Source organism: Convolutriloba macropyga, chromosome 8 (assembly GCF_964194025.1).
Source record: "Convolutriloba macropyga chromosome 8, txConMacr16.3, whole genome shotgun sequence".
Lineage (NCBI taxonomy): Eukaryota > Metazoa > Xenacoelomorpha > Acoela > Convolutidae > Convolutriloba > Convolutriloba macropyga.
In genome coordinates this window covers 15,051,873-15,078,062 of record NC_134475.1, presented here as the reverse complement: position 1 = coordinate 15,078,062, position 26,190 = coordinate 15,051,873, and the positions used below count along the sequence as shown (strand labels likewise).

Below are 26,190 nucleotides of genomic sequence, written 5' to 3'. Positions count from 1 at the left end.
CTGCACCGATGGGTGATTTTTACCTTACGTTTGTTATCTAACTCGGATGATTGCAGTAGTCATCGGGAACTATTAGGTTATTTCATCGCAAAATTATGAAAGTGTTGTTAAACCAATGAGAGTTGATAAATGGACAACGAGCAGGTCCGTAAAAGCTATCTGTGTGTTTTACATTTCATAAGTATAAAAAACGACATACTCTGATGTACGTGCAATCATTTCACTGATATGACCAGACGAGTAGACAAAACAGAAAAGTTCAGCCAAAAAAGTTTCTATTCTAGTTCAAAGTTTCACAAAAGAAAACAGAGCAATATAAAGTTTAAGTTAAAAACCGAGTACCAATTTTAACCTACTGTCTATTTAGATATTTTTATTTTGTAGCATTGATTGCAATCGTGGGAAACAAAACAACTTCCAATTAAGAGACAAAACAGCCCAAACTGATTTTAAAAAAACAAAGCAAAAAAACAAGTAAAGAAAAGGGCACCGGAAACATGAATACGGCACGGAAAGAAAGAAACCTGATTAAGGTAAAAAACTAACGAAAGGTGGGATATAGAGAAAACTGCAAGGAAAAGCAAAAGAGAAAAAATGAGGACCAATGAAAGGTTGAAATATAGACCAGAGATAATGTACAATGGACAGAAACCCAGAGAAAAGCAAAATAGGCAGAGAGAGAGAGAGAGAGAGAAAGAGAAAGAAAGAAAGAACCAAAAAAAGACAGAAAGAGGGAGACATATGAGTGTGTATGTGTGTGTGTGTGAGAGAGAGAGAGAGATAGAGAGAGAGAAAGAAAAAAGTGGAAATTTATAGTCACATAAAAGCAAAAGTGGAAAAAGATAAACGAGTTGGTAGAAACAGGGATTAAAAAAGAAAACACACAGCAAACCCACAAAACACTAAACGAAGCAACTCCAAATGAAAAAACTGAACAAACTGGAGAAAGAAGAAAGTGGTGATTGAGGAAAAACAAAAGAATGTAAAAAATAAAGACTACAAAATGATGAAAAAGAGAGATAGAGCGCGAAAGAGAGAGAGAGAGAGAGAGAGAGAGAGAGAGAAAGAGAGAGAGAGAGAGAGAGAGAGAGAGAGAGAGAGAGAGAGAGCGGGAGAGAGACGAAGACCAAAAGAGAAAAAGAAAAGGAAATACTGAAAGAGACAATGTTTGAGCGTATGTGCTTTGTCCGTGCGTGTGTGTGTGTGTGTGCGTCTGTGTTTTTGACTTTGTGGGTATATGTATGTGTTAATAGCTGTTGGAGAGAGAAAATGAGCTAGTCCTTTTAAGTTGAATTTTTGTTTTTAATTTAAACCTTTTTTTTGCTGAGCTTTTTGAGGAAAATTGTTTAATATGGGAGATTATCGCCTGACGAAGTTGAATTAAAGAAAACTATGAGGTAATAGCTTTTTGCTCAGCGTGGAATTTTAATCAGAATAAATAGCATTTTTTCTAATGAACACTTAGAGAGGTAAAAAAAACCCAGAACAATTAAATCAGGCGTGGAATAAGCAATAGCTGACAGATGGAAATTAATTGGAGGAAATCAAACTTCTCTCGATTGTTTCAATAAGCAAACTGTCTTCAAAATTTGATCTCCTGCTGATTGATACTTTCATTTCCGTGTTTTTTCATTCTGTGAAAATCTAAAGTGTCGGATAAAACTTGCGTTTTGATTATTTGCATACATTATGCGGTAAACCATTTAAGATTTTTCAAAAGTTATTTTTGTTTGAACCAGTTCATGTAATGAGAGATTAAACTACATGTTGGCCTGTTCTTTTTAATCTGAAATTTGCGACACCCAACCCTTAAATTCATCAGAGGAAGTCATAAGTTGTACCATCCGAAAGCCACTCACAAAATCTTTCTGCAAAAGAGTTTTTCGAAATTCTGTTTTGCTGAGATGATACAGTTGGAGGAAATAAATGATGATTTATTAATTCAGTTCTCAATAATAAAAACTCTTCTTACTCTGTTTCCACTAGTTCGTTATTTTCCCGGCATTTTTGTCTTTTCTCGTGAGAATTCGATTCATGGTATGGAGTAACTGCTGGAAATAATAATCTAATGATGCACAATCATAGTTCTTCGGGGACTACAGTACACAACTCTTTGGCAATGGCTATTGAAGGAAAATTAGATGTAAGATTTCACTGCGTTTGTTGCTTTTTGTTAGTTTTTTCGTATATGCAATTGGTAAACAAAGATATGCCGTTTCCACTCAGTTTCTGTTTGAAGAGAAACAATGACTTTTTGGACTATGAGTAACAATAAATTTCTGTTTCTGTGGAATTTTGTTTAAACTTTGATTTTTCTCTTTTTGTGTGAGTTCTTTTGTTTTGTTACGCACGTACGCACGCTCACATAAACACAGACGCTCACTCACACACACGCACACTCACTCAGACTCAGCCACAAATCGAAATGCGCCACAAAACTTATTTGGCGCAAATTGTTTTTTATTGTAAGTTCACTGCAACATTTTGGTCATGGACACTCCGTTCATTCACATATTTAGTTTAATTGATTTCTTTGGTATCCAAAGGCATTCACTCAATGACCTGTTGGCAAAACAATTTTTTTGGGTCACTGTTTTTTCTTTCATTACATTTTTTTTGACTGATGACCTCCCTCCTGATCAGTTATCATCAATGTCTTTTCCGAAATTTCTGTTTTCTTACATTTTCTCGTTCATTGCTCAGCTGTTGGATAACTTCGAGAGGGCGATAACAATCGTGTGGTAGTTTTAAATCAACATTCGTTGCGATTATAACATTTGCATATCTTACGCCGCAACAAACTTTCTTTTTGCTCCACTTTTTTCTGGCCACTCTTCATTTATCAAAAGTGGCGAGAAAAGACTGGCGGAAAAGATACCCAAATTCTGAAACAGAGTTTTGCCATTTTTTCATATTTTCGTGCTATTCATCGGTAAATTACGCAACAGTCGTTATCGGAACGAGAGTTGAACAAAAGTAACTTTTTGATCACTTTGCTGCTATTTTTACTCACGCTACGGTAGGGTTCTCCCACAACGAGTTCATCAACTTCATCACCGTCCAAATCAGCCCCCACAATTGATGTCCCAAATCCGGAGTTGAATTCCTCCCCAATGACAGGATCAATGAACGTGAAGGAATCTTTTACATATTGTTCATTGCCATTGAACTTAAAAATTTTGATCATCCCTTTCAATCCGAAAGCGCGTGGTCCACCAGTAGCTATGTAGACATTCCCACGTCCGATTTGCAGCGATGTCAGCGAGTACCCTAGCGTCATGTCTTGGTCGCACGCAAATGAGTTCAGTAAAATATCTTCTCTTCCCGATTCGTCGTATCCTTTGTACTTTTTCAGTTTGTCAGGATCACACAGGTAGAAGAGCTTCCTAGAAACAAATTTTGGAGTTTGCACTCATCAAGAAGGACATTTGTGAATATTCCAAAATTCTATATTATCACTGTTATGAGGACTTGTGAGCGAATACCTCGTATAATTTGTTAATAATTGGCTTGTAACTGCTTCTACAGCGAACTTTATTTTTTATACTAAAATTATTATCACGATATTTGAACTGAACACTTAAAACTTCAATCGTCCAACCTTTTTTTAACATCACGCCCGAAAACGTATATTTCGGGACTTTATGGAAAATAGCAACAAATGTTTGAGATAGCATACAACTGATTTCTCGAACTGCTTTAAAGAGTTACTTAAGATCTGACATTGAAAAACAAAGTTTCACATTATAACTAACTTGTCTATCTTGTCGATCAATCGATTTTGCAGTTGATCTCCTTAAAAGTAGCGAAGGTCTTTTGTGCAGTTACTTGCAAATTGGGATTTCTGTGATTTGTGTCGAAATGATACGTTGCTAAGAGCAATCGGAGAACATTCACAAAATAGAGTAAATTTACTCGCAAAAAGTGTTCACTTTGCCGAATCATGAAAAAAGACAAATATACAACAAGTAAAAATCAATATACTTTTAGGATACTTTAAAATTAACGTAGAAAATTTGGTATGCACCTTATTTTGAGGAATTAGAAAAAAAGCGTTTTACTTCTTTTCACCCCGATTGATTTAACCTCCCATTATTTAAAACGATATAACTTTGCCCCTCAGACAATTAACCCTGTGCAATTGATTCACCCCAAAATCAGTTTCACACAAAAACTTTTTTCTCTATTTTGGCGACCAATTAATTGAACAATAAGCAGAGCTAAAATTTAAAGGACCCAAATAACGCAAAACCACTGCCCTTGAGGAGTGCCGGATTAAACAACTTGCCTTTATTTGAAATCAAAGAGTAATGACAGCAACGGATTTTTGCTCAATACCTTTGATCGAAAAAGAACACGTGCCCTGTCTGACCTCTTTTTTGTTGAAATTTGATCGGAATCAGAAAAGTGTTAAAATGGTTGATTCTGACAGACGGAAAAACTGGTACTTTCCAATTGAAAAGATCTAAGCTGAAATCGAAAACCCAATTTTGAAATAGGCATAATTGTGCGAATCAGAACAAAGTTTAATCTGATGTTTAACACCTAAAATTCAATGAACTTCATATATAAATGTTTGTCAGCTGCAATGCTGTGCACCTTTTATGTACAAATATTGACAAATTGTTTTGCCAATTAGGGGTCCCATCAAAAAACTAACGCCTGGGATCAAATCTCTAACGAGTTAAGATATGAAGCTTCGACGTAGCTCTGAGAGGCCGGAAGCAGTGCGTCAACTTAAAAATCTTGAGCAAAGATGAAATACTAAATTAACAGAAGAGACCCGAATCAATTCAAATACAAAATTAATAGAAACTGACAGTGGCCCTACAGATTTGAATGTCAGTTTCTTCCTTGTTGTCATCTATCGAAAGAAATTTCCATACATAAAAATCATCCTCATCTACTGCCAATATTTATTTATTTTTAGAAAACGTTCTCTGAAAATCAGCAGTCATCAAGTTGATTCAAAATATAATAAAAACAAAAACTGTTCTAGAGCTCGATTCACTTTTCAATGGCTTTTAAATGCCCTATTGGGGATTAGATGAGACAACTAGTTCGCTAATGGTTGTAACTTTGCTTTTTACAATTGAGTCTTTTGCCTTATTTTCACGACAATTTAGAGCCGTTATTTTACAGATCAAATGGGGGTGAAATGATAAATGATTGAGGTGTTGCAATGTTCTATTCACAAGCAGTAATTTAATCCACATTTTAATTTCCATTAATCAGATTAATTAGAACTGATTGAGACTTAAATTTCTCCAATTATGGTAATGCTAAAATGGGGCTGAAACTATGTTGGAGTTGATTTTTTGCGCGGTAAAATGAAAAAGGATCAAATTTTTAGGCTATAATACAGTGGGATTACAAGAATAAGGGTGAAGAAAACAGACACCAAGGAAAAGAACAAATAATTTCGAATGTTTTAAATTCCTCTGCAGGGCTTTAAAATTTGATAGTTTTTGATGAAGCTGGCAATTGTTTGGTAATTTTCATCATCGCATGGGTTCAATGCACTCTTAAACCTATTGCTTGAAATAGGGGAGTCTTCTTTGAATAGAACACTCTTTGATATTCTAAGTAAATGTGTTAGATTATAATTTTTAGTCGCCATAGGAACTCTCAAGAATCAAAAAAATATGGCAAAAAATTTCGACCTATTACAACAAAAATATTTTGCTATGGAAGGTAACTAAATAGGACCATAATCTTAGACTAATGAGCAGTAAACTCATATTTCCACTCAGTAAGTATTTTCAATGTGAGTTACTGTGATTTTTTTCAAAAACTTAATGAACGAAGTTGAACTGCCTCTTGAGCGGTTGACTATACTTAGCAACTATTCTGTACGAACGAAGATCAAAATTTTTAACTTACTAAGCCACAGGATGAAAGCAGATTATATTTCTTATCCCTGTAAACGATTTTTTTTATTTTTTGTTTTTACAAACTAGCGGTTTTCAGAACAGATATGGGCTTGGATAGCTTTAATGCGACGATGGATATATTCCGCCAGATGAAAAGGAAGTGTCTAGTATACTAACGTATCTGCGGTTTTCATGTATTCATTAAACTTGTCTGTCTCCCGATCTTTTCTGTACTGTATCAAAACATATCCTGCTTGTGTTCCAAACATAGGAGCTCCAAACACGACATGGAGCCCGTCTTTGCTCAAATGTCCAGAGAACCCCAGCAAATTGCGGTTAGCTTGTGCAGTACCCTGTACTTTACTTCGTTCACCATCTAAAAAGCACCTAGCAGCCACTTAACCCAAATTGATGTTATATTAGCGATGAAAATGGCCCTCCAGTGAACCAATGAACTTAAACTTTCGTGTTTTTTTAAAAAATGAAACATTTTGTTTTTTTTTTGAAATTTATCGGTCTCTATGTTTTCTGCTGGTTGAAAACGATTATACAAATCTTTATTTCTAAATACAAAAATTTTTTTTTGGAAAACAGAAGACTTCGGGCAATTTAGAGTTCTCAAAACAGTAAAAACCAACTTTGAAATTCAAAACATAAAAGCAGAAGAAAAATTCTAGCGTTATTTTTGCGAACAATTTTTCTTAGTTCAATAAATTAGCCATATCATTATTTTAAAGCTTCGGGAAGGCGCAAAAAAACAAGTTTCATGAATTGAACATCAAATCAACCAAATTCATTTTTGAAAAGAAAAGATGAAAATTTGTTCTTATTTTTACAATTTGTATTCTTTATATTGTCAGAGCAGATCGCTGGAACCAATTTCAACTAGAAAATGAAACACGGACAAATTTGAGATTTAGAGAATTTATCGATCGCCAGTTGGAAGCATTTGGTACAAATGTTCAAAATTTTCTAAAAAGTTCAAGAAATTTCTTTCCACTTATCCGTAATCTGAAAATGCTCCTGGAACTGACCTTTTCCAGAATGTGAGCGTTTCTGTAATTTGAAATATCAAAAAAACTAAAAACTTCTATAAAAGCACTTTTACTTAAAGCAATGAAAGCGCCGACAAATTAGTTATACAGATAACTAATGTTCTCCAACGATAGTAAATGAGAGCTTTTAAGGACAAAATTTAACGTTCCCCTACATGGTAGACACGGTTAGAGGCAAAAACTGTCATAATTATGAATAAACTATAAAAAATACTTATCATTTGCTACCAATTGAAGTATTAAATTAAAAAAATTCAAATTTGGTTTTATTGAATATATTTCAAAACACGTCCACGAGATTTTAATCACGCGAGTTGGTAAATTGTGCTCATTAAACAACAAAGATACAAAACATTTCGAAAAATTTCCAAACGTTCATTTCAAATTTCGTTAGCAGTTTTACGATTACCGATACATTTTCCACAAAAAAACAACACCTAGTTTTCCAGCAAATTAATCAGCACTTAAACAAAAGAAGATGATACTTGAGAACACATCAGACGCCAAAAAAACACTTAAATTTTTAAGGTTTTTTGGTGTCGCTGTTCATATGTGCTTGCACTCGCTTGTGTTGGTGTATGTATATGTGGTATGTGTGTGCGTGTTCGTGTTTAAAATGAGTTTGGTGTGTCTGTTAGAGTTGGAGAGAGATAGATAGAGAGAGAGAGAGAGAGATAAGGAGAGGGAGAGAAAGAGAGAACTGAGAACTACTCCTAGATAGTTTATTCCCTTAAATGTTTGAGACAAGTGGAGGGAGATTGCAAACGCTGTCCGAAATCATGAAGAATTAGAAAAATTCTGTTATATTTGCTGCAAATTGCAGCTTTAAGTAACGACAAATGCGTATTTTCAAATAACAAAGTTGACAAAATATTTCGAAAAACTCTAAAATGTTACATCTCTAATTTAATGTAAAAATTACGTTTCCCATTACAATTGCTTCAAAAAGGTCACAGAATCCTGAAAGAAGACCTGAATGAACAGTGACGAACCATGAATTTTGAACGCTTGCCGAAAAGATAGTTTTTAAACAGTTTTTGGTGTTGCTTTTGTATTTGTGTATTGGCGTTTGCTTATGTAATATGTGTGGTGCGAGTGTTTGTATAATTTTTCCGTGTCTGTATCTTTCAAATTGTGCTACACTTATCTTTTCTCTGACCACAAATAAGGGTTGAAACATTTGTTAGGTTTGTTGGAAAGTTTTTTGACCCAGACCCACACGAGCCGTCTTGTTTATTCATAGACTTAATCAATGCCAATAATTTTGAAAAAAAAAACAAAAATACAATTGGGAAAAGTAGACTCAATATTTTTTTCTTAAATGCTTTTTGATTTGCTCCTGAGTTGTCTAATTGCCAAGAAAGTGAACTTCTAATTTTATTGAACCAATCTGAATAAACGTTTTTAAAACAATGATTACAAAAATCTAGAGGGGTAAAAGTCTACTTAATTTTCAATCTTCAAGTTACTTGACGTCCGGCTAAGATTGAAACCTTCAATTTATCTGTAAGTCAATTTTCCAGGACCCGGGTCGAGGTGTCACCGCTAAAAATCGTTAAAAGATGTAAAATTTGCGATGAATTTGAGTAAAAGTGTAAGATTTGCGTTCAGTGCGATGAATGCAGTGAAAAAAACTTTTGAGCCGTAAAAATTTTATTTCATCGCTTAAGCGCTGAAAGAAAATTTTTCGCCGCTACCAGCAGAATGCGGTGAAAAAAATTTTTCAGCGCTAACAGCAGAATGCGATGAAAAAAAAATTTCACTCCTACTAGCAGAATGCGGTGAAAAAAATTTTCCCCGCTAAAATAGCAAATCTTACAAATATTCACCGCGCTAATTTCAACGCTTATCTTTTATTCACAAGAAATATCTTTAAAGTAAGTGACAGATGGCGCAGTGGACTAAGACGTTTTTGAAATGAACGAGGTGAGAGGTTCGAACCCCTGGACGGCCGTTTCTTTTTTGTAAGAAAACCGCAGAATGCGGTGAAAAAAAAATTTCACCGCTTAAACTCGCAAAAATTCACCGCATTGAACGCTAAAAGATGCGGGCGCTTTGCGGTGAAAAAAAATTTTCATCGCTATTCACCGCTAATCTTACATTATTTTTTGGGCAAACCTCGACCCGGGGACGCTTTTTAACTATATAAATATACTTGATGCGTAAACAATATAATCATATGGCTGTCAGTGTATTACTGCCCTGAAGTCTAATTTCATCGTTTGGTGAAAGTGATTTTAAGCAACAGTCGCAACGTTCACTTAATTGAAATCACAAAAAATTTTTGACGCTCAAAAAAATTGAAACTGAAAGCTTGCACCACAGTAGTGCGGCAAGGAAACAACTGAGAAATCGTGTTGTTTTATTAGATCAACGCAAAGTAGGTCTTAGTTTTTTTGAGCATTTGTAAGCCCAAATTCAGGGAAAGAAAGAGCATATCAATTATGATCGTAGGAAGATAAAGTAGCATAAATTTGATTAAATCAACCAAATTTTTTTAATTGTTACGGGGGGACACAATTCACTGAGGGGAGGAACTATGTACTCAAACGGTTTTTTTGTTTCATTACAAAGCCCGTCCAGCGTAGAATAATTAACTAAAATTGTTTTGAATTTCGAATGTTCTGCAGAGTCAACGATGTTTGATGTTCAGTGAACTTTTGACTGATTTTCGTTGTGTTTGTTCACAATTTCAGAATTTTTGACCATTTTTTTAATTGTTTTATTTCTTGAATTAAATTTTTGCCAGTGTTTTGATAACTTAAATTAAGAATTCTCCAAAATGCTTGATTTATTTTTGGTTATATGAATTTTTGTCAAATTATCATTATCCAGAATTTTCAAAGAGCTAGTTTTAGTTCAACGCAATAGCAGAACTAGTTTTGGTCTAATAGTTTTTTGACGGTCTAATACTAATTCGGATTGTAATCAGTCGCTGTGTTTTTTTTTCAATTTTTTCAACTTTATTTTAAAAACAGAAAAACAATTCAAGGCATATCAGTGACTGTTCCAATTGGCTTCCTAAGGAGTTTCAAGGAAATTTATCTAGTTTTTTAGTTGAAAGCTTATGGTCTTTCAAATTTTTAGGATCACTTAATTACAAAATGAACAATGGATTATTGAGTTTCGAAATTTTGTATCCTTTTTCGGTCATTTTGTATTTTAAGGCCAGCAATGAAAGGTTGCACTGACCTTATAAGGTTAAAATCTAATATCTATTGACGTTTGGTGTTGGTGTAAGTGATGATGTTTTCAGTCTTTGGCTTTAATATTACGAGTTTCTGAAAAACTTTTGAGATTTTCCCATCTTTGTGTTGTCTTGTTATATTATTGTGAGGTCAGATACTACATTATTGGCTTTTTTTTAAAAAAATGCTTTATTGAACATATCATGTATTTCAGTGGGTGGATCATGGTTTTAACAGCTTCGACACCATCTCCTATCAAAATTGAAATGAAATTTTTGTTTTGTCTTCGTTTGTTGCCCGCAGGTCTTAAAGGCTTCCCATTCATGAACAAAAAAACTTTAACTGATTTCAGATAATTTCTAAATTTTTCCGTGACTTTGATATTAAATAATAGGAAACAAAAGGCGTAGTTTTTAATTTTGATCATTCGTGCTTTTTTTTGTCTGCTTTTCACCTAGTATCATTAATTACGGGTTGCATATCAGCTGATTGATGTCAAAAAAACAAAATTGAACAAATCTAAAGTTTTAGCGCCTTGCTTACTAATTTATCTTGTTTTTTGCGAAAATTTGTTTCAGATCTCAATTTTATCTGTAATTCTCGTTCTTTTTGTAGATCTATGACATATTCTGATTATTGAAATATCTCAAAGTTTTTCCTGGGAGCAATGAATGATTGTTTTTAATGATTCAGTCGACAGCTAACTTTTTATGACTTGAAAATTAATTGTCTTCGAATTTTGTTTTAATATGCCTTGTTGCCTTATCTTGTCTTTTTCCTGTCTCTGTTATATCGTCTCATTATTCAGATATTACGTATCACATTTTTGGTGTTCAAAAAATGTGTAATTGATTATATCTTCTTTTTCACGGAACAGATTTGGGTTTTAAATGCTTCGGCACCGTTTTTTCGCAGAGTTTAATAAGAAAGTTTTTTGTCTGTGTTTGTGGTTTGTATTTGTGGACGTGAATAATCATCTGGATGATTACAGGTCTTAAAGATTTCATATAGAGGGATGATTGAAGGTGAATTAAATTAAAGATGTCTGTTGATATCTAACTGTTTTCATTATTTATAATTAATTGTTTCTAATAAAGATAAACGTTCTTTTGAACTTTCGCATTTTGGTTTTTTTTCCGGCTACGTGATACCAAGTTTCATAAAGTATTTCTTTTAAAGTGAAAGTTATGTTTTTAGTTAATGTTATTTTTACTCTTTTTTGACTGTATTATAAAGTTTTTTTTTTCAAAAAAAGACGTTGAGTTTTGGATGTAAATAATGTTTCTTGTTTTTAATTGGTTTTGATGTTTTCTTTGTCCCGTAGTAATAATAATGGCACGTCTCATTAACCCTCTAATGTGACATTATTTACATTACAAAGTGGTTTGAGTGTTTGAGTTGGAAGCAAATTTTTTTCGCCAAATTTTTTATCATTAATTGTATTTTTGAAAGTTTCCCCTCTCTTTCTCATTTGATAGACAATTAAGCCAAAAATGTGGATGGACAGGGTCAGAATGTTAAGTGCGAATCCACATTACCGAGCTTCCTTGTAATTTTTGCTTTAAGTAAATTTACTACAAAATCATAACAATCATTACATTTGTGACCACCATTTTGTTTTCAAATATTTTCTTGAAGTCCACTTCTATCTAATTGTGATTTAAAATGCGGGCAAATCTTTTTTATTGCAAACAGTGACCTATATTTTGTGGAAATAAAACAACTCAAGTCTTTCATCAATTCACAGACATAACACCTGCGGTAATTAAGAATATCCTTATCAACAGTCTGATCAACAGCCTGATCAACATTATGTGATCAACACAAACTAATCAACAATCTGATAAACTCTAGTAAGTTGAGTTGAGGTTTCTGTCTATAATTTTTTCACGTATACTTCACTAAAGATTTTTGCTTTCGCACTTTTTACAAACACCCATATTATTATCCTCATGATATTTATTATAGTGACAAGTTAAAGCTGCATATGCATATTCTGTTTCTTCCGTATATAACAGCCATACCTATAACTCTTCATGTTCAATTATATTCAATTAAAATTGGAGTGAATAAGCGATTAAAAATTCTTTTCTTAATAAGAGCTTTTTATTGAACTGCACCCCAAATTATTTAAATCACCATTCTTCCTGTCAATATATTTTTTTAAAAATGTGGTTTTCTTCCTTAATAGCATAGATTAATTCAAGAATATCTTGAATAAAAGATTTATAATAGTTGAAAACAAGGAGGGTTCTGTAAGGTGAATTGTCAAAAAATGTTTTGAACTCACTGATCCCCATTTTAGCTTGATTGCCTAGCAAATTATGAAGAGCTGGAAATTTTTCAAAAAAGCAAATACTGTTCAGAAAAAAATGGTGTACGAAGAAAAAGTGCATACAACTTGAATCAAGTAGGTCTCATGGCCTAATAAAATAATTAGGCCATGAGACCATTATAAAGACTACGAGACAAGACAAACAACAAAATCAAATAACAACAACAAACATTATTTACATGCAAAATTCAATTACTATATTATGAGAGGGCTGATGAGACCATTATAAAGAATACGAGATAAGAAAAATAACAAAACCAAATAACAACAACAAACTTTATTCATAACCAAAATTCAATGACTTCATTTTGATAAAAAAAATAATAGCAAAGTCAAAAGAGCGTCAAAAAAACCTAAGGAAAAAATTTTTTTGTACTTCACTAGGAAAAACAAGGAACCAAACCTTAATGCGACTCCAAAACAAGTAGACAAAAATGAACAAAAACGTTTAATTTTTCTTTAAAGCAAACATTTTCAAATGAATAAAACCCTTAGATATCAACTGAAATCTCTAAAAAGGTTTATGTTCGTTCAAATTTCTAAATTAAGACATTGAGACCTGTCTTTATCAGTTACATCTACAAAAAGAAACAAAAAATACAGCTGAGAAACCAAAATACAATTAAGTTTTGAAAAAAATTGGCATCGCGGCAGTTGAAACATTATCTATTCTGTAAAAAATATTGATTCAATTGTTCCATTTGAACACCAATACTGTAATACGTGACATCTGATTTTTGAGATTAGGTAACAAGTAGAGAAAAATAGAGAAAAACAAAACTGGTTAAAAAGGTACGGTTGTTTTTCCATAACAATTTCTTTTCAAATTCCTATAAACAATCAACTGACTTCAATGAAAGGTTCTTTTATTGCACCAAAGAAAGCCATTGTGATCAGTCAATATCAAGAATATGTCAAAAAAAGCAACAATGAAACTTAAAAAAGAATAAAAAGGAATTTTTGTTAGAATCCGGTGTCGAAGCCGCTAAAACAAAAAGCAAACACTAAAAACATTAGATACTATAGATTGTGGTTTTTTCAACAATAATTTAAAAAATAAAATGATATGCCCAATTGTGTTATTTTTTCTCGTTTCAAAAGCCCACAAAGACATACTAGACATCTGTGTAATGTGAAAAGAAACTCAATTATAGGAAAATGTCTAAAAATCAAAATTTTGCAGTTTTAAAGAAAAAAGCAGTTACTTATAATGTAAAACAGCAAAAAAAAATATTATATTTACTCCATTAGAAAGACGGTGCAATCCTTTTTTGCTGACCCTAAATGTCAAGTAGACTAAAAAAGTTTAAAATGGGACAGAGTTTTCAAAATAATTGTTTTTTTTGAAATCAAGTAATACTAAAAGGTCAAAGCGAACATAACAATTCGGCCAAAAAGCTGAATAAGTTCCCATAAAATTTCCTTGGAATCCAATTGGACTTGTCTTCAGTAGGCCTTGATTTCAATATTTCTGTTGTTCTGTTCTGTTTTTAACATAAGAAAGGCAAAAGATCGCAAAACTTTTAAAACTTTTTCCGTATTTTTTGGGATTGTATAAAACAAGTTTGATCGAAACTATCCTTATTTGTGCTCTCTTCTCGCTAGGAACACGTAATAATTGGGAAAATTTCGGATGTGGTTGATTTGACTAATAATGTCAATATATCAAAAAATATTATGCTTGTTGGATAATTATGCTGGTTAATTTAGATAAAAACTGTCAGACTTTCCATTCATGAATTCTCTCAACTGAAACGAAAGTAGAGCTGGATTTTTTGGAAATAACAAAGATAGTGTCAGCTTTTAAGGTGTGTTGATCCGTTGAAACTAAACGAAGCGGACTAAAGAAGCTCATAAGAAGCTTAAGTGGACCAATGAAGCCTATTCTTTTCCATTTAAGCTCTCCTGCAAAAATTTAAGTGGAAAGAAGGCTTAATAACTATAGAAGCTTGAATTTGACTAAAGATGGTTATTTGGCCAATTTGCTGAAAAAAGATGAAATTTAAAAAAAAGACTAAGAAATTGGTGCATTTCCACAAACTGGGATCAAAGTTTTCAACAACATTCTTTTTTAAGCATAAAACCGACAACTCTTTGGTAAAATTATCTTTTTTCAGTAATTTCGGCAAAAAATTGCGTAAAAACAAGGAAAAATTGATCAAAATTAGCAAAGATCAGTAAAAGGTTCGAAAATTTTAAAACGCGATAACTCAATGGAGAAAAAGAACTTCAATACAACCCTTGTAATATCCAAAGTTTGCCCAGGAAGGATTTTTGGCAAACACGTACAAACTCAGGGGATTACGTCAGGCCCTGCTGTTAAAAGTTTTTGTTTTCAATTTCGCAACCTATGGACCCAAATGTCATTTCTAAGCAATTTTTTTTTTGTATGATGCGGCATCTTGGGTTTGCTAGAGAATACTTCTCCAGCGTTTTCAATACTTTCCAACGCTTTTGTCTTGATGCTCCGAATCGTGGTATTTCCAATCTTTTGGCCAATGTCAGAGATTTCCACTTGAAAATCCTCAAAAAACACTAATACTAACTGCTGATATACAACTTCTAAATGTTGTCTGCAACTTAGTCCACACTGAGTTACTTGACTATCATCTATTATCAAATACAATTACAAAAACTGCGACAGTAACAAGATTTGTAATTCTCAAAGTATCTCGAAGTGTCTTTACTTATGCAACAAAAGAAGAAATTCAGATAAATTTTGAAAATTAGTGAATTAACTGATCTGTATTACCTAAATTTTGGTTTCTGTAGCACCAACTGTTCTACAGTTTGACTATTTTTGCTCTGAGTACGGTTTTATACGGTTTAGTTAAACAAAAAACAATTAGGTAAAAAATTATAACTAATCCGGTTGGTTTGTTTAGCAGCGATGACGATATTCTTAAATAAACATAACTATCTTTTTTCTGCAAGATTTAAATAATGGTTTGGTCATTTTGCGTGGATTGACTGAAGGCAAATCAAATATAACAATGCCAATAAGTGCATAATTAGCATTATGCGAGCATAAAAAATATAGATAATCAAAGTTTGAGATAAATATTAGCTCAATTAACAATTTTGAGTTAATGTCAAGCTTGCTTGGAATTTTGTTACGTTCGAACGGTCAAAACCATCCACTATAAATAAATCCATATAACTAAGACTTAGCTTAGATATAAAGTAGCATTACCATTAGCCGCATGCAGAGTTTGGTGGTTGTTACTTAAAATTAATTTCCCATGGTGGGGTCGGTAAGCTTTGGAAGTGCAATTTTCAACATCAAAAAGTTATCTTTTTATTAAAATTAAAGTTATCTCAAATAGTTACGAGCTAATTTTTGGATATTTCAAGTGTGGCGCCAACAGTAATTATATATATTCCACTCTGGACGGGCGTTCTAATGATGCCACTCGGCATGGAACAAAAAGCCCATTTGAGTATATTGTAACAGATAGTAACCCCTCCGGAACAAAACGTACCTTACTAGTTCCCCTACCTTTTGTGTTCAATAGACCAGTTTTTATCAGCACACTTTTGATCTCATTGTTTATTTTCTCAATTTTTTTTTGTTGGTTTAGTCTGTGATCAATCTTAAATTCAACATTATATCCTCGCTCTTGATTCAGCTCATGGCCAATATAATGGTCAATCTTATGGTCAATCTTATGGTCGATATCATGATTCATCTCCTGATCATTAGCTCTGGTTCCAATTTCTGCTGTTGAGCCCTTTTCCATATTTACACAACCAGGTTATTTCCATATTATCAGGATCGTTATGTTCTCATTTAAAGGTAATAGGAGTATCAATGGATTGATGCGGCCAATTTACCTGAAGTGAAGCCGTTTTTGAATACTGTCCACTCAACATCTTTTCTTTTTTCCATTTTTTGGAGTTTGAATTGAGGTTTTATAAAATTAATTTTTTTTCTTCTTTCTTCTTTCTTCTTTCTGCTTTCTTTTCCAAATAGTAAATCAAAGTCTCTTCTAAATAGTAATTTAAAGAGTAAGTTTTCCATTTTTCAAATCTTACGATAGTAAAAATCAGTAATGATATTTTTTCGTCTGACAATCGTCTGATCAGTTTGAGGTTTCACTGAAAATCATTTAGTATTTTCAGACGTCAACTTTATTCAGGTCTTTTTTACACGCCTTTACTTCAGAATTTGTGACAACTCTAATTGTTCGGTCTATATGCATTCCATTTTCTCAGTCTGTTTTTAATTTAACAACAATATCGCTTTCAAAACCTTTGTTGTCATGTGAGTATTAGCCTGCATCATTTTTATAGCCTATAGGTGAGAAATTTTCAAGCATAATGCAGCATAATGCAGCTAAAATAAAGTTAAGGGGAAAGAAAATTTTTCACAGTTTTTGTTTGTTTCCCAAAAGATATTTTCAAAGTTGACATTTGTTTTTCTGGTGCTGATGTTGGTCGCTGATTATTGCTTGAACTAAAAACCATTATTTCAGTATCAATTAGCGTTTAAAACTTTCAGTCAATTAGTGTTATAATAATAATTTTGATTCCTGCGTAATCGCGGCGGAACAGCATTAGGCGACTTCGGCCTGTTGTCAGATGTCCTTTTTCTTATTACTCCCCACATTTCAGACTGTTCATTTTATGTTCAATGCTGCTCTTTTTATGAGCAGTATTATTGCTTTTTTGTTGACTATGGCCACTTTTTTTGCGTCTGAAACTTCCAGGTGGTGCCATCATTGCAGCCAACATTGGTCAGGCTATGGTCAACTTGAAGCTATGGTTAAGCAAGAGCTCATCCTCACACAGACAGCTCTCACGGAGGTAGGGGATTGAACTCTCAATCATTGCCGTGTGAATCACACACCTTACCTCTCGGCTATCACGCCACAAATTAAAAGTCAAACTATAGGTCCCTTTCAATGAAATTTCGGATAAAAAATCGTTAATTGATACTAATCTCGACATTGACCACTTAGAACCAAACCATAGCAGGCTATTGTTCAGAGGCATGAAAAAAGAAAGAATATTGAAAAAAACGGCTTGTTCTGTCCAGGAATACTTTTGGCACCGTTTGTGAACTCACTTTGCGGTATTGCAGCAGAGACCATACAACTTTTTTTTACAATATGTTCAACTCATTGCTCCAATCTGAGAAGCTTTAATCTCTTGCACTTCAAAAAAACTGTCATCTTAAAATTTTTGTAAAGTAGTGAAAACTAGCAAATTTTAAAGAATGATCAATCTATTAAAAATGAGAAAAATAAACATGACCGGTAATTGATTGAAAGAAAAAATTGCAATACCAACGGGGCAGTTTTATTAACGGAATTTGGAGTCTATTTAAGAGAATTTTAGAATTTTATTGCAAAACTTTTCAGTTGGAAGTAACTTCAATAACTTTGCAAAATTGTGAAAGGTTCTATTACTCATACTAAAACTGCTGGAGTGGAAGAAAATCCTTTTTTGACAAAAATATACATTGTAAATCTCCGCAAAACAAAAATCGATCTCACATTTATCTGGAAAATGTCAATAATAGCAAGTCAGAATTATATTCAAACTGGTTCAATAAGTTTCTATCAACTTTTGGAGTTTCTTGAGCGAACAGCCAGCTGAGCATAAGTTGTTTGCGTTTGAATACACGCCGCATCTAAAGGTTCAAGAAAACTTAAAAAATGTAAATAGTGATTGCTTGCTCTCGTGACGATAGAAAAATACGCAGATATTATTTCGCCTCTCACAATTGTTATTTATAAGGTACCAATTCAATACAATATTCAATTCACTTCAATGGCTATCCCGATTACGGCACTTTTGGTTCTGAAAAGCAACCGAAACATAATGATAGGTAGGTAGTAATGACAAATTTTAGCCAAAGAAACAAAATTTTAGAAACCAAAATAACTTTTCAGGTTCACTCTAAAAAATACATGATAAAACAAAACTTGGGGAAATCTTTTCAGCATTAAAGATAAAATAGCAGCTGGCAAAAAATTACATTATAGTAAAAAATTTTGCATTAGCTTCTGTTGCGCGTGGATGCCTAAAATTTTGATTGAATGGCTAGCAAAATGAAATTTAAAATTTATTTGGCTCAGTTTTTGTTATGCTTAAAAATATTTCTAAAAAAGAATTCGTTTGTTAGTTTTGATTTGCCAAAAAACCTCTGCACTATTACATTTTTTTGCTTATGAAAATGCGCTCTCCAGAAGAAAAATTACAATTAAATACTCAAAGCAACAGTTGAAAAAATTGGTGCATTGCTAACCATCTTTGAATTTTCCGACTGTTGATGAATAGCAGGCGTCATACAGTTCTGATATCACTTTCTTGTCTGTATTCCATTCCTGAAAATAAAAGTTTTATGAAAATTGATAAATATTAACTAAAAACGATTACTGATTTTCATATCATTTTTCGCCCTGAGTTACTTTATGAGAATTTTTTGAGATAATTTTTTATCCGCAAAATGTTTAGAATGTTGGCAATCTTGTCATATTAAACATAATTAACTAATTGTTCAGTCATTTTTCATATCTTTCAAGGCAATTTAAACTTAACCATAATCTTAAAAAAAGCTTTCAAGATACAAGTGATATACAAATATCTGTTACAGTTGGTAACTCATGCAAAGTTGATGTTGGTTTAAAATCGTGACTGGATAAAAACCAATGAGTAGGTAGTTGAACATAAATTTGTGCAGTTTTTGTCCACTTGTTGATAGCAGCGGCACAAAATTTTATAACGTAGCTTAGTTTAAAAAGTGCACACCCAGTTTTCAAAATTTTCTGCTCAGATCCATTTTTTCAAGACCTCTGACATAAAACCAAAAAAAAACAAAATAAAAACATTTTATGACTAATCACTTTGAAAATATTACATTTGTTCGGTAAATTGATGCCTTGCTTATATTTTGTTTTGCAAAAGAACTGAATGGTTTTTTCCACAAAAGTTTTCAGAAGATATACAAAAAAGTTGAGAAAACAACGATTTTTTATTGCTGTTGTTTAAAAATGGCTGTTAGATTACTGATTGACGACATACACATTTTCATGCATGCAAAATATGGGTAATTTATTATCATAGGCCACTTACCCATTTTGCATCAAATACTTGACCAATTTGAATGCTCTAAAAACAGTATCAATCTGAAGCGTACATCTGACATTACATTACCAAAAAATGCAATTTTTTAACCTTTTTTGCTATTTAATCTTGAAAGAAGCTTCTTCTGAAAGAGGCTTCATTTGTCTGCAGTAGAAATTATGCTCAAGCCATTTTAATCACAAGCCATGTTTTTAAAGTGTATTTGGACCATCATTTTGCCCCCTTTTCCATGTTTGTTGTAGAAAAATTATACTTTAAACAAAATTTGATTTCCTGTTCTGATGTTTTGTTTTGTTCGACAAAGGATATTTGTTTTCAAAGAAAAAACTTTTTGCTTTGCTTTAAATTTTTCCCTACTTTTAAAGTTAAAAGCATGAATGCAATTGCTGAACACTTCCCCTGTCCTCTTACAAATTATTCGTTGTTACATAGAACGTCATTACCTAACAAAATTGCACATGCACCTGAGGGGTGTAAAAATTTTATGCCCACTATGCCGGGGGAGGGCGGAAGCTTTTCCAGGAAAAGGTCATGGAACTTGTTTTCCACAAAACAATTAATGTTAAAAATCTTGTCATGTTTTTTTGTTATATGAAGATTGGTAAAGATAGAGCATTTTCTAAGGGGCAAAGAAAGCATAATTTAGTTTAAATTTACCAATTGATTCATTGAAAAAATCAGTCTTCAAGACACTGTTGCCAAAAAACAAAACATATAACTACAGTGAAGTGATTTTTAAAAAGCCAATCCTGTAGCTGTCCGAAAACGAATCGTGTAGATTTTCATCAGCTACGACGTCTAGAATTTGACGCTGTTGTGCTACGAATTTTATGGACAGGTCTTGAATTTTAGCTATTATTGTTTTGTAAGCATATCTGTTGCATAAAGTTTGAAACAGAGGCGAAGTAGCCAAATGCAAACAGTTTCTCACATTTGCTCTTGTTTCCAAAATGAGTACCTGAAAACAACTCTTCTGTTTTTCACGAAGCATTTATCAGCCACAGTTTTAGTAATTTGAGTTCAAACAAAACATCAACAATATCAAGCAATGTTTTGCAGTTCAATATTTTTATGCCAATAACTTCCAATGACTACATAAAAAAGTCCACGTCACCGTTCAAATTTTGTTTGTTTCTGTTTTTGCCGAAATCTAAAATTTTTGTGAGAAGAAAATCGAAATTATTTCAAATTGATGGGTGGCTTAAAATCCCAAAAAATCAGTTGCCAAAAAACGATGCTTGATGATTAATTTCATTGCTTTTCCTTCACATGCAACAATACATAATCATAAGGGAATTTCATTTTATCCATACTGCTAACTTAAAAGCTTAATACTCCACTAAAGGCGCTTTCGGTTGACAGAGTTCACTTGATTTAAATTAAAACTTTACCTATTTCTGAATTCATTCAAAACTGATTTTTCGCGATGAAAAAAGTTTTTTTAAAAAAATGAGTAATGAGTAAGCAAAATATAGTAATATAGAGTAATAAGCAAAATAAAATTAAAAAATTAGAATTGATTACAGATACAAACCATCGTTTGTTTTCAAACAATAAATTGAATGACCTTGCTTCTGCTAGAGTATTTCGGAGTTGCTCGTATCACTTTTCCAAAACTTTCCAATGACGCCGTGTCCTTTTTATACTTCGGTTCAAACTTGTCACAATTTGCTACATTTGGGGCTCCACTAAAGATGTTGTTTTCCACAAAAACACTATATCCCTCATAAATTGACGGAGCAACAGTCACGCTGGTACCAAACATTGAGTGGGCATTGTAAATTTTCATCTCTGGCATCAAAACAAATGTTTTGTCTTTGCTCACTTTCGTTTTCCTGAAAGCAGTAATTACGCCTTATTCCAAAAACTACAAAAATTTTCTTGAAGAATCGGAAAGGATAGCAACCCTGACGAAGGTGTCAAGTTTGAAGGCGAAGATGAATGAGTTGGACTTATGCAAGATCAAGCCGAAGCTGGTAGAAAAAATCCTCTTTTTAATAAAAAATGCAATTCAGTATTGACATTACTATTCAGTATTGACATTAATAAAAAAACAATTCAGTATTGACATTACATAAATTTACCGCTGAACTCATTAAAACAAAGTTGCCGCTGTTACAAGCGCAAAATCAACATCATTCCAACCATTTTAGACAAATTGATTTAACGGTTGCAGAGACACCTTTTAGTGAGATTCAAAGTTCCCAAAAATTTTCGCCCATTTAGCTCGAATACATAAAAACATCTGTAAAATCTGAAGACCACGAATTCATCTGGCACTGAGGTAAAGATACCTCAACTAAAGTTTGAAGAAGGTCTGAAAGTGAATAAAAGTGATTTGATCAAATATATAGATTTTTTGAAAAATGAAATAATTTTGGAAAACAGTGGTTATGATGTTTGTGTGATACAAACATATTTGACCAGATAGTATTATTGAGCCTTTCTTTGGAAGTGTCCTTTCTTCGAGGTTCTTCGTATTCTATACAGAAAACATAACATTAAATGAACATTCGATTTTTTAATTAGAGCTGGTTAATCAATGTTTTATGTTGTCTGTTTCCGCAATGATTGAATTGGTTGGGAATATAGTTTTACTTTTTCCCTCTGCTCCTGTGCTATGTTCTCCTTGACGGCGTTTGTCTTTTTAAAGACATTTTTGCCGCTTGCTGTCCAGCTGAAATCTGAACTTGAACTTTTTTAAGAATCAGCATAAGATGCATATAATTACTCATACTTACTCGGTAGATGTCGAACATCGCATTGTACAATTTCTAGGTTGTAATATAAACCGCTTGCCTTGACTTCATTTGATGTTATTATAAAACGTCTTGAAAGAGGGAGTTTCGAAATATTATGATTTTTCTGGATTATATTATGTGTGAATTATGGCCGTTTGATAACTTATGGGGGCACATAAAATACTCATATTGTTAAAGTGATCTCTAAAAACCAAAACTTTCCTAGATCTTATCTTTTCTTAATATCAATTTCTAGAGGAAAAGTTGTAACCAAAAGTTTTCTTTTTTCTGTAAATTTATTGCAGAATTCTGACGATAGATTGCCCGGAAAATTTATTATCGCATTATTTATTAAACTAAAAAATTAAACGCATTTTGAGTTGGTTCTTAAAAAAGTACAAGTTCAGATTTCAGCTGGAGAACACGCGGCCAAAATGTCTTTAAATAACAAACATCGTCAAAAAGAGCATAACACAGCGACCGAGGATAAATTAAAACTATATTCTCAACCAACTTAATTCAATCATTGCGGAAACAGACAACATAAAACATTGATTAACCAGCTCTAATTGAAAAATCGAATGTTCATTAAATGTTTTGTTTACTGTATAGAACACGAAGAACCTCGAAAAAAGGACACTTCCAAAGAAAGGTTCAATAATCTTACCTGGTCAAATATGTTCATAACACACAAACTTCATAACCGTTGTTTTCTGAATTTATTTCATTGTTTTAATAATCTATTGAACCTTCTCTCGTTCTTCGGAGCGTTCGATCCACGGAACTTTTAACTCACTGTCAATAGGCTTTTGCGTCAGAGTAATGAATCTTTTGAAAACGAACCATGGTTCAAGGTATGACTATTTAATCTTCAGACATTTACTTTAAAAGTTATCTGAATATTTTTAGTGTTGCCCAAGTTGATTTGACATTTCAATTTCTAATGTTTCTTTTCTGTAAAATTTTGTTTCTCCGAAAGCATTGCTCATGAGTATTTGTACGTTACTTACGAAATTTTAATCGTAGTTATCAGATTTTGTTCAGAAAACGCGGAAAAATTTAAGAATTAAGAGCAGTTTATTGACACACTTTATTCAAAAACGACTAGTGCATGATTGGCTCTGCAAGCTCAAACTAACTCCAAGTATCCAGTATAATGATTGAATTCTATTCGATTTCTATCTAATATTGAGTAACAGCGCTGTTTTTGTTACAACGCCATAATTTCTCTATTCAACTTTGTCTGATGGAAATAAACTACATTTTATCAAGCTAGCGTTAAAATGCCTCCTAATTAAATTTTTTTCAAAAAATTTCTTTCCCGAGACAAAACTACCGGACTTCTCCGACAAAACTTTCTTACCAAGAAAACAATTCCAAAGTTGAAACAGTTAAAAATTTATAAACAAGGCTGATAATTGCAAATAAAATTTAGTACGCCAGCACAAAGTTCATTGAATGATCATGAAAATTGCAAAAGAATTGACTGAAAAATATTCCAACAAACAACAAATCAAATCATTAAGACAAAAGCAGCTGATTGGTGTCAATGTTCATCAAAAAAGATTTTGGTCTGTGATCACATGCTCCTAAAATGCCAGAGATTAATTACAAGGATCAACCCATAATTAATTTAAAGTGACATGAATTGATGTGCCTACGTAACTGACGCTATTAGCCGTGAAGTTTAGTTAAAACAGAGCAAGGAATATGAACCTAACGAGCACAGAGTCGAATGAGGAAAATTGAGAAAGCGACCAAGGATAGACATTTGTTACGCTTTTTTGCATTTTTTTTCAATGAAAACTGTCATTAGAGTACGGAGACTAAGATCGATTAATCGTACCTTGAGAAATATTCGGGTTTAAAGCTCATTTTTTGGCATTCTGATCTACATTCTTGCGGCCTCATAGATTTAAAACGAATGGAGAAACTCACACATTCCAAGCCAATAGAAATGCCAGAATGGGATCTGTAGTTAAAACCAAATATTTTTGATTGAGGTTATCTTTCGAATGTGTTACCAAAAATTTCTGTTTGATATTTTGTTTTAGATGATACATATATTGGTTTCTTTTGATTGTATCTGTTTTGTATGATTGGGCTTTGTGTTATACCTCTCTTGTCGGAAAAATCAGCTCCGTTCGTTTTCGACAAAAATAAGTCATGTGTGTGACAAGATAGGCTCATTTATAGAGAAAGAACGGAAACCTTTTTTCCAGAGCCGAATGAGGAAAATTGAGAAAGCGACCAAGGATAGACAATTGTTACGCTTTTTTGCATTTTTTCAATGAAAACTGTCATTAGAGTACGGAGACTAAGATCGATTAATCGTACCTTGAGAAATATTCGGGTTTAAAGCTCTTTTTTTGGCATTCTGATCTACATTCTTGCGGCCTCATAGATTTAAAACGAATGGAGAAACTCACACATTCCAAGCCAATAAAAATGCCAGAATGGGATCTGTAGTTAAAACCAAATATTTTTGATTGAGGTTATCTTTCGAATGTGTTACCAAAAATTTCTGTTTGATATTTTGTTTTAGATTATACATACATTGGTTCCAAAGTTGAAAGAGTTAAAAATTTATAAACGAGGCTGATAATTGCAAATAAAATTTAGTACGCCAGCACAAAGTTCCAAGAATGATCATGAAAATTGCAAAACAATTGACTGAAAAATATTCCAACAAACAACAAATCAATTCATTAAGACAAAAGCAGCTGATTGGTGTCAATGTTCATCAAAAAAGATTTTGGTGTGTGATCACATGCTCCTAAAATGCCAGAGATTAATTACAAGGATCAACCCATAATTAATTTAAAGTGACATGAATTGATGTGCCTACGTAACTGACGCTATTAGCCGTGAAGTTTAGTTAAAACAGAGCAAGGAATATGAAACTAACGAGCACAGAGTCGAATGAGGAAAACTGAGAAAGCGACCAAGGATAGACATTAGTTACGCTTTTTTGCATTTTTTTTCAATGAAAACTGTCATTAGAGTACGGAGACTAAGATCGATTAATCGTAACTTGAGAAATATTCGGGTTTAAAGCTCATTTTTTGGCATTCTGATCTACATTCTTGCGGCCTCATAGATTTAAAACGAATGGAGAAACTCACACATTCCAAGCCAATAGAAATGCCAGAATGGGATCTGTAGTTAAAACCAAATATTTTTGATTGAGGATATCTTTCGAATGTGTTACCAAAAATTTCTGTTTGATATTTTGTTTTAGATTATACATATATTGGTTTCTTTTGATTGTATCTGTTTTGTATGATTGGGTTTTGTGTTATACCTCTCTTGTCGGAAAAATCAGCTCCGTTCGTTTTCGACAAAAATAAGTCATGTGTGTGACAAGATAGGCTCATTTATAGAGAAAGAACGGAAACATTTTTCCAGAGCCGAATGAGGAAAATTGAGAAAGCGACCAAGGATAGACATTTGTTACGCTTTTTTGCATTTTTTTCAATGAAAACTGTCATTAGAGTACGGAGACTAAGATCGATTAATCGTACCTTGAGAAATATTCGGGTTTAAAGCTCATTTTTTGGCATTCTGATCTACATTCTTGCGGCCTCATAGATTTAAAACGAATGGAGAAACTCACACATTCCAAGCCAATAAAAATGCCAGAATGGGATCTGTAGTTAAAACCAAATATTTTTGATTGAGGTTATCTTTCGAATGTGTTACCAAAAATTTCTGTTTGATATTTTGTTTTAGATTATACATATATTGGTTTCTTTTGATTGTATCTGTTTTGTATGATTGGGTTTTGTGTTATACCTCTCCTGTCGGAAAAATCACCTCTGTTCGTTTTCGACAAAAATAAGTTATGTGTGTGACAAGATTGGCTCATTTATAAAGAAAGAACGGAAACATTTTTCATTTATATTT

At 32.7% G+C, this 26,190-nt stretch overlaps 1 protein-coding gene across 5 annotated transcripts in view; it reads right to left on the bottom strand.

Moving 5' to 3' along the window:
- LOC142344502 (uncharacterized) overlaps positions 1 to 26,190 on the bottom strand; it is a 90,126-nt gene that overhangs the window by 38,019 nt on the left and 25,917 nt on the right. For all 5 annotated transcript variants that reach the window (XM_075396202.1, XM_075396200.1, XM_075396198.1 and 2 more), the window contains exons 4-7: positions 21,111 to 21,378; positions 18,705 to 18,783; positions 6,051 to 6,249; positions 3,014 to 3,386 (exon numbers count right to left, since the gene is read on the bottom strand). In XM_075396202.1, coding sequence (XP_075252317.1) covers positions 3,014 to 3,386; positions 6,051 to 6,249; positions 18,705 to 18,783; positions 21,111 to 21,378 — 919 coding nt within the window. The remainder of the gene's footprint in view (positions 1 to 3,013; positions 3,387 to 6,050; positions 6,250 to 18,704; positions 18,784 to 21,110; positions 21,379 to 26,190) is intronic.